General features: G+C 34.9%; 1 protein-coding gene across 2 annotated transcripts; it reads left to right on the forward strand.

Annotated features, from left to right (window-relative positions):
- Positions 1 to 669: 669 nt before the first annotated feature.
- Positions 670 to 7,316, forward strand: LOC132617364 (uncharacterized). Of its 2 annotated transcripts, none has more exons than XM_060332359.1 (8): positions 670 to 1,047; positions 3,128 to 3,195; positions 3,636 to 3,788; positions 3,869 to 3,944; positions 4,540 to 4,626; positions 5,948 to 6,033; positions 6,226 to 6,346; positions 7,000 to 7,316. In XM_060332359.1, exons 1-8 carry the CDS (start codon positions 757 to 759, stop codon positions 7,075 to 7,077), a joined length of 960 nt encoding a protein of 319 aa, XP_060188342.1. In that variant the 5' UTR covers positions 670 to 756; the 3' UTR covers positions 7,078 to 7,316. The 2 variants fall into 2 exon arrangements, with proteins under 2 accessions (XP_060188342.1, XP_060188341.1); XM_060332358.1 differs by having other exon boundaries at positions 673 to 1,047; positions 3,636 to 3,783; positions 3,864 to 3,944.
- The last annotated feature ends 2,185 nt before the right edge of the window (positions 7,317 to 9,501 follow it).

The raw sequence follows: 9,501 nt of genomic DNA on the forward strand, positions 1-9,501 counted from the left end.
TAAACACTTTTCCTTTTCATAATCTCGTCATAAAGTAAATCAGAATGTGCATATTTCGTTTCTTTCAATGTTTCATGTAAACGCTTATGCTAAAATAAAAACCCCCCACTACGTTTAGGGAGTCTATATGAATATAATGAACAAAACTAAACAAAGTTAATTGATCTTCTACAGAACCTAAGGTAAAGCTCCTCACCAAATGAATGAAAGAGAGTAAGGTTTCTCTTTCGTAAATCTGCCCGCCTCTGCACCTATATCTCTAATAGAAAAATTACAAGAAAAGAGAACCTGAATACCAATCATCGAATACAAAATATACGGAGAAACTTATCGATATGTACAGTTCAGCCAAACTTATTTACCGATATTGCCGAAATATACAAAACTTATACACTAATTATATATATACAAAACCTATACATTTGATCACATTTGGATCACTCAAAGGCATTAGGCAGTAACTTTGCGGAATAGATATATATATATATATATTATGATACCAAATGGTGGGCAAACTTCATAAATTATGCAACATGATCATCATAAAATCATAGAGATTCTAACATTCAACATAATTGGGCCATTCAGTATCTAGGCCCGAGTGAAAGTCTTTTGGATCAGTGACCCAGAGTGTGGACACGTTTACCAAATACCCATCACCAGAAAAGAATCAACCAACCCAACCAACATTCAGAAAAAGATAACACGTGTCTGTCCAAAAACATTGGTGCACACAGATAACATCATAATCCAAAAATGTCTAACCGTTTTGGTGTCAAGTTACAGAACCGGTTGCCAAATTTGGCGGGCATATATCCATTTTCAGCACCAACAATGACAACTACCAATTCAGTTCCATGTTGTTGTTCTTCAAAGACTCAAAAGTCAAGAATTGTTGGTAAAAGGAGAGTTTTTGGGTGCAGAATTCCTCGTAGAGTTGTACTAGGAATTGGGGTATCATTTTGGTGTCAGTTTATGAATATGGCTGGCAATGTTGGTGGTAAATCTTTCATGGCTTCTGCAAGACAGAAAGGTGCAATTGAGCAGGTATATTCTTCATCTTCCAGCTACAATCCATAATATATTTTGGTTTTCTTGGTCCATATTTGGGTTTTCATTGTTTAGTACTCCCTCCGTTCCGTTTCAATTTGGTCGTATGATTTTAACTTGACACGGAGTTTAACAAGTAAAAGAAACTTTTTGAATGTTGCGGTTGTTAACTACAGATACCTAGAATGTACCAAAAAATGTCTTTAATCTTGCGGTCTTAAACATGTACGTGAAAAGTTGAAATTAAAGAGTTTTCGGTAAAGGAAAGACAATTCTTTTTTAAACAAACTAAAGAGGAAATTAAGACAAACAAATTGAAATAGAGGGAGTATTCCCCTTTGGTTCCCTTTTATGTTTCCCAGAAATTTTTTAACTTTAGTGGTGTGAAGAAAAAAGATATCTCTCTAAATTCAAAAATAAAATAAAAAAAGATGTTTCTTTAATCTTCTTCTGTGTTTTTCCGCCTTTAGATGGTCTATTTTCTTAATTATCTTAGTTAGGTTGGGGTTTTACCTGATAAAGTTGATAACTTTGTGACGTCTACATGTAGTGTGAGTGGCATAATTGATCATATGTTTTTTTAAGGAAGGAATTCTATTGGACTAAGAGTTGTAAATTGCTTAAATCTTAAGAATTTGCTTAAAATTCTGTAATTTCAGTAGTTCAGAACTAGTTCCAAGAAGTAGTATAATCAGTGATAACAAGGAAATGATGATGAAGGCTAATAGTGGAGGCGTTTGGTAATCAATTTTTGTTGGAAAGTTCAAGGATCAACAGAGATAAGCTTTGCTTGATGGTTAAAATGTGAATGAAGTGTGTTAGTGGATTACACCTAAAGCATCTAATAGATAGAAATTAAATGTACCACAAGAACTTAATTCATGGGATAGATATTTTCTTGGGTGTATTGACAAGCTTTATGCATTATGTCAAGTGTATATAGCAATCATATGATATAATTCGAAGGTGTTTGTTGGCTTTGGCATTAATTCTAGGAGAACTTATCTTTTTCTTTAAGATCATATGCAGTAGATTTGTCCACACTTTAGGGTTATGCAGAAGAAGAATGGAGATGTATTAAATTAGTAATTTCTTTGGAAGATCCCTGCCCAAGATAAGCATGTATTTCATTCTTACAGGCTGATGTACATCATAATCTAGAATAGCACTTTGTTTGCTATTTATTGAGATTGTGGAGAGGGAGGCGTTAATACTTTTAATGATACTGGCCTAGTGGTCTAATGGTCAATGAAGTGAGTGCAAACCTTAGAAACCACGGTTCTAATCCCTACAGAGACAAAAGTACATTAGTTGATTTCTTCCCGTTTGCCTAAGCCTTGGTGGACAGAGTTATTCGGTACCTATGTTGGTGGGAGGGGTAGTAGGTGCTCGGTGGAATATTTGAGGTGCATGCAAACTGGTCCAAACACCACCATCATAAAGTTGTTTTACTGGATAAATCATTTTTGGAAAGGCATATCAAATTTATCTACATGTACATGTTAGAAGATTATTGATCTAGAACGTAAGAAACTGAAGCACGACCTAGTGCTCAATAAAGTGGATTGAGAACCATGAGGTCTTAGGTTCAAATTCTAGAAGATCATTGATGAACAGGATGGCTGAGAGGGATCAAACTTATTGAAGGGGACCTTTAAAAACTTGGTAAATAAAGGATTATTCTAAGAGGTCTGAGAAAGGCTGCTTACGCAAAAATACTAGGTGATCTCTTCCCGTCTATCCAACCCTTGTTTGACAGAGTTACCTGGTACCTCTACGGGTGGGAGGTAGCAGGTACCTAATGGAATTAGTCGAGGTGCTCACAAGCTGGCCTGGACACCACGGTTACCAAAGAAAAAGAAAGAAAAAAGTAAGAAACTGAAGCCAATATTAAGTTACTTGGAATAGGAATCAGCAATCTATTCAATTTCATAGTCCAGCTCGATCTGGTAATTGTTAAACCTATCAACTGATACACCTTTGTCAAACTTATGTCTCAACCTCAAAAGATCATTCTGATTACAAGTCTTACTCGATTCTAGTTTTCATGCATTGCTGTTACTGCTTTTTCTTGAAGGTTTTGAAGAATCTGGAATGGCCAGAACAATTTCCTTTCAAGGATGAGGATTTCCAGCGGTTTGACGAGTATAATCTATTGAACTTTTGCTTCCTTTTGTCTGTGTCTTTACCGTTCATCATTTTTTAAGGGAAGAACACTGACAGTGAACACGAAAGTCTGAAATTGGCTGTTTGGTACCAGAAATTTTATTACTTTCAATCAGGAAAAGACGTCAACAATACTAAAACAATTTCAGAGAAATTTGTGTCTAGTTCCTAATGATGCATGATGTTGCTCGTTGTGCTGGTTTCAATTTATCGCTTAATGACTGGTTTGTGCTTTCACAAGTTAGGATGGTTTTTGATAGTTATGCCCTATTGGCGAACATTCATTAAGATTGATATAATTTGAACTGCTAGGCAACAGAATTGTCTTATAATTCCATGTTATCCTTCTTCTTCAAAGCCGTAGAGCTGTGAGACTGAAAATTGATTGGATTTCATCTTTGGGTTGAGTTGATCTTCAGATCATCAGATACATTATTCTATGAAATGCCGCGTTTCGTGACACATATTGATGATCAAGCTATTGCTGCACTTACCAAGTATTACTCAGAGGTCTTGCCTTCTAGTAACAGTCCAGGAGTAGCAATACTTGATATGTGCAGCAGTTGGGTAAGGTATCTCCGGCATGTAAATCTCTCTTTTCCTGAACATGTTTACATGATCATAAACTGTTTTTTTTTCTTATCTAGGTCAGTCATTACCCTGCTGGGTACAAGCAAGAAAGGATAGTTGGAATGGGTATGAATGAAGAAGAGCTTAAGCGAAATCCAGTAAGATCTAAAGAGTGCCTTTAAGTCTTTGCCTCATTTCTGCTATTCTCTATTAAAAGGATCCTGTGTGGGCCATTTGAGAATATCCTACCTCTTCCTTTACGGATGATGGTTGCATTTCAGTCCTGGTCTTCTCTTATTCAATTAACATTCCCTATCAACTTTATCCCCCCTCCCCCACCCCCCACCTTCACCAACCACGCACGCGCACAAAAAGAGAAAAAGAGAGGGAGAGAGAGAGGTGTTCCATGCCCTGCAAATTCTGGTCCACAGTAGACAGATACCATTTGGCAAAGTGGCCACTTGGGTGTGGGAGCTTTTTGTCCTGTGTCTGATCAAGATCCAGAAGTGACTGGCCGTCGTGAGGACCCGTTTACAGCCAATTTAAGAACTTTTTATCTCAATGCTGCTTACCAGGTGCAAGCTGAAGTCATATTTAGAATTAGCGGGAGAAAATTGTAATGGAATACATTCTTTATGCCACTTTGTTTGAATGTTTCATTGTGCACTTTGGACCTTACTTGGAAGGCATTCTTGATATCGCACTATTATGATGAGATGAATTTGTGCACTTGCTTATTTGATGTCGCTGCAGGTTCTAACGGAGTATGTAGTTCAAGACTTGAATATTAATCCTAAGCTCCCATTTGAGGACAATACCTTTGATGTTATAACCAATGTGGTATGTACATCTTTTTCTATTCATATCCGCCGTTGAACAAATTCCGTCTGTTCTGCATCCTGTGTGACATACTTACAAATGATTAAATTGATGCTACTCGTTGTACTTTAAAGTTATGTTCTTGCATCATTAGCTTTGCTGGGCTTTCTGCTATAAGAATTGGATCACCATGTCTGAGTTATTGTTTGATTTTAAAGAAACGGCTCTTTGACGATGCTGCAGTGAAATGACTTTTTAATTTAATGTTGAGACTGTCTCTTCATTTATCGTTGGAATCCTCAAGTTTAATTGCTGCTTGGATCTCCTAAGGTTATGAATAAGTCTTGTTACATCTAAAAAGTCAGTTGTGGTCGTATCAGTAGTCCACATAGAATCAAAAAGTAAATTGCACTGTTGTTGAGAAGAAAAGTATCACGTGCTATTTAGTCCATATTCGCTGACAATGAGTTATAATATTTTATTTTCCTTTACTCGTTTCTCAGTGACAGAAGAAACATGAAGAATTATTTTTTAGCTTAAAACAATTAAAGTATTTAGAGAAAGCATCCAGCTTCTCTTTCTCAAAATAAAGAGAACATCTAGCTTTTGAGATCGCTGTTGAAACTTGGAAATAACTCACTTCTGATGTCATGTTTTTTCCAGTTCAAAATGGATCAGAATTGCTGATGGTCTTTCTAGAAAGATCCAGCTTCAAATCCACGGTAGTCCTTCGGGGACAAATTGCACTTATGCACTCAATTACAGGCATCAGTTTGCGTTATCTCTGCATAATAGGTTATACAATTATAGAACTAGGCCTAGTTCCTTTCTCCCCTACCAGACAGGCCTCCATAATACTAGAAGCTGTAAAAGAAAAATAAGAACTTTTGTCAAAAAAGCAAGGGGAGAACTTCTCTGGAACAGAACACATCCATAATTTCAACACTTAAGCTTATCACTGTAGGGGAAACTTGACCATTAGTTCTTCTGTCCAATTGAACTAAAAGATAACCTTGCCAATCACATTCTTCCGGAGATTTTCTGGCTCTTTTTCAATAATTTGTGCCATCTCTTCTTCTCCGTATATGTGGATTCTGGAAATAGGAAATTATGTTTTTACTGCCCCTTGTGCTGCTAGATACAACTATCCTACTCTGATGTTGAGAGCCTGTGATAAGTTATAGACAACACTTAGGATGACTAAACGTCCTAAGTGTACTTTAGATCTTATGTTTGCATCGTTTCCATAAATGTATCACTGCATGCATAAATGGGATGTTCTTCTTGCATGTTAGTTCTGTCGAAAAATTTAAAAGCTAATGAACATGGATTCCCCTTGCAGGTTAGTGTTGATTATTTAACGAAGCCTATTGATGTTTTCAAGGAAATGTCTCGTGTTCTTAAACCTGGTGGACTTGCAATTATGAGGTAAATAATGACTAGAAAGTGTATTTTTATCATCTCTGACGACTACAAGTCCAGAAAGTTTTTCGGTTTGGTTCCAACATCCTTTTTTGGCTAAGATATCTAGACTTGGACCAGTAGTTTCCAGTGTTGCCTTAATTCCAAATTATAAGGCTTAAAGCAATTTCAACTTCTTGAACTCTGCCTGTGTACCAGTTTCTCGAACCGCTGCTTTTTCACAAAGGCCATCTCGATTTGGACATCAACTGGAGATGCTGATCATGTTATGATAGTTGGGTCTTATTTCCATTATGCTGGAGGATTTGAACCTCCACAGGTAACTTCTACGTTCTCTGTTTAGAGAATTTATTAAAGTTCATCATCTTCGACATGTTAATCTTACAAAGAGATGATTTCTCCTCAATCCATATGATAGCAAAGGTTAAACATATCTGACAAGTTAATCTAGAAATGTCAATGCTATATGCCGCTTTCTGAGATAGGCTTCCTACTAAGCTCATTCTAGATATTTTAATCCTTAGCAAAAAAACACAACCCTTTTCATGTAAGCATTGTGATTATAAACTGCAATTAAATAAGATCATACCATCAGTTCGAAAATCCTACTTTGCGATAGTGGTACTATATTAGCTATGAACTCTGCCTGATGTCATTTGTTGATAGAATTCCATCTGCCTCCTCTTGAGTATCGTTTTACATTTATACTCAACATAAGTTCTTCCTGTTTTAAGTATGCATGAAGGACAAAAGGTTGGCCCTAGCCCCTGTGAATAGTTTGGTTTGAGGGGAAAAATGCAGAATTGCCAGTGGATATTGCTAGAAGGTAGACTGGCCTGGTTGTCAGCATAAATTGTATTGGAGATTTTTCTTCCAGAAAACTCTTCAACTTCATCGGTTTTGGTTTAATAAATTTTTGCCTTACTGAGTTTTAACTTGGTGCTGATTTCTCTTGACTTTGTTTCTGTATAGGCTGTGGATATAACTCCTAACCCGGGGCGCTCAGACCCCATGTATATAGTGTATTCCAGGAAGCTAGCGACAGCCTGAAATTCAACTACTGTTCTACTGCATTCAGCCCGTTCCGTTGCAGCTATAGAGTTTTCTTGTCGAATTGGTGCTATATATGTGTATGACATTGATTACATGAATATGTATAGTGAAGAGTAATTAAGTGAAAAGTGTGATAGGCCTGTGTCTAAACAGCTCCTGATCCGAGATAATATAATCCCTAATTTCCTTCGTAAACAACGTTCACAAGTAATTCTAAAGCCATGATTCAGTTTTCACTACTATAACTTCATGAGTTATGCAGTTAGTAGTCATCTTAAGTTTTGTTACAGATAGATTATGTTTGCTGAGAACTAAGGCTGTTTTTGGTACGACGGAAAATGTTTTCCTAGGAAATGTTTCTTGGAAAACAAGTGAGTCTCTTGCTTAATTTCTAATGTTTGGTAAGCGAGCAACAAAATATTATCTCAAGAGCATTTATATGTAATCTAGAAAAACACTAATGGGGTCGGATAGGGTAGGGAGTGGGTGTTTGGGGGTGGCGAGGGTTGGGTAGGGTGGGCACTCGGTATTTGGTTTGGTATTTTCAAAATTTGGTTTCAGTAATTCGATAATCAGTAATTGAAAGTACATACCAAATACCAAACTTTCAAAGTTCAGTCCTGTACGAGTAAATCAAACTTTATATAGGTAAATCAAACTTTATATAGGTAAATCCCGATACCGCGAACTAAATCCCGATAAGGTAATTAGGTAATACCTAATTGAAATTGGATGTATTATAAATTTTAATTCTAATTGAGCGTTCCATTATACAGTGTTCCGTGCATTCATTCCTGAAGCCAATTCTTGTGATCATTTAGGCTTTTAAGTGCCCATCCAGAGTGTGTGAAAAATTCAATTTGAGCTTTTAATAGGACAAGAAAATAGGCAGAAATTGTGACAATATTTAGTACATCAAACATTCAAACTTGGGGTTGTGGGTTCATAAAATATATGTCAAAATGTGAAAAAGATAAGGATATACACAAAGTAAAAGGTGGGGTCTTGGCATATGAATCTCAATGATTCAACAGACAAGAGAGTAATGATGATAATAAAAGGGTGGGGCAGTGGGTTAGTCAAATAACAGCAATAATTCAGTATACGGTAAATACTAAATATCGAAATGTATTAATGTCTCTTAACGATTATCGAATATCGTATTTCTGAAATTTTACTCCCGAATATCATACCAAAAAAACTCAATTATCGAAATTCTCGGTTCGGCTCAATAATTTGATTTTCGATGATTTATGCCTAGCTCTACGGTTGGAAGCGTTGGGTGGGTAAGAACGAGACGATGAACTTGGGGTGTCATTTATGAAACTTATTTTTCATACAATAGAAAGTCATATTCCTCATTTTTAAGAAAGTTATTTTTAGAGAGAAAACGTTTTTCAAAACATTTTGACTAACCAAACCTCAAAAATTCAATGCGTACGAAACACACCCTAACATTATTAATAACTATATATATTTTTCTACTATTAAGAAGAGCCGGTTGGGGCTCACTTTATCGTCGTCCGTTTCCAATTTATTTTAATGTGGGCCCCATATATATTAAACAAAACAACAACTAACATAAAAAAAAATGTGGGCCCCATAATTCTAATATATATATATATATATATATATATATATATATATCCGTTACAATTTAATAAAAAAAAATTATGGGCCCCATATATATTAAACAACAACTAATATTAAAAAAATAGTGCAAATTAATAATGTCCAAAAAAAAAAAAAAAGTGCGCCCCATATTAAAAAATCAAAAAATATTCATGTAATTTCCAAAGTATCTTATTAAGTCAATAATGATGGATTCATTGCCACGTGCGTATTCGTAGCAAACACTAATATAATAAAGTTTTAAATACGGAGCACAAACTACAATGTTATATTAATCGTGTTTTGAACATAGTATCCCATATTGACAAAATCAAGCGATATATATAAAAATTTAAAAAAAAAAAAAAAAAAAAAAAAAAGTGAATCTCATATTAAAAAAACAAACAATGTCAAAAAAAGTGCAAACAAAAATTGTGGGCCCCATAATTCTAATATATATATATAAAATAAAGTTTTAAATACGGAGCACAAACTACAATATTATATTAATCATGTTTTGAACATAGTATCCCATATTGACAAAATCAAGCAATATATATATAAAAAAAAAAAAAAAAAAGTGAATCCCATATTAAAAAAACAAACAATGTCAAAAACAAAGTGCAAAAAAAAATTGTGGGCCCCATAATTCTAATATATATATATATATATATATATATATATTATGTATAAAAATAGTGCAAATTAATAATGTCAAAAAAAAAAGTGCACCCCATATTAAATATATATATAATGTCCAAAAAAAAAGTGCACCCCATATATGCATAAAAATAGTGCAAATTAATAATG

Source organism: Lycium barbarum, chromosome 11, assembly GCF_019175385.1.
Source record: "Lycium barbarum isolate Lr01 chromosome 11, ASM1917538v2, whole genome shotgun sequence".
NCBI classification, from domain to species: domain Eukaryota; kingdom Viridiplantae; phylum Streptophyta; class Magnoliopsida; order Solanales; family Solanaceae; genus Lycium; species Lycium barbarum.

Excerpts from the sequence above, each read along its gene's own strand:
- LOC132617364 (XM_060332359.1), top strand. The coding sequence starts at position 757 with ATGTCTAACCGTTTTGGTGTCAAGTTACAGAACCGGTTGCCAAATTTG. Across the intron at positions 1,048-3,127 it reads AGAAAGGTGCAATTGAGCAG|GTTTTGAAGAATCTGGAATG; the intron begins GTATATTCTTCA and ends TTTTTCTTGAAG. Across the intron at positions 3,789-3,868 it reads ATGTGCAGCAGTTGGGTAAG|TCATTACCCTGCTGGGTACA; the intron begins GTATCTCCGGCA and ends TATCTAGGTCAG.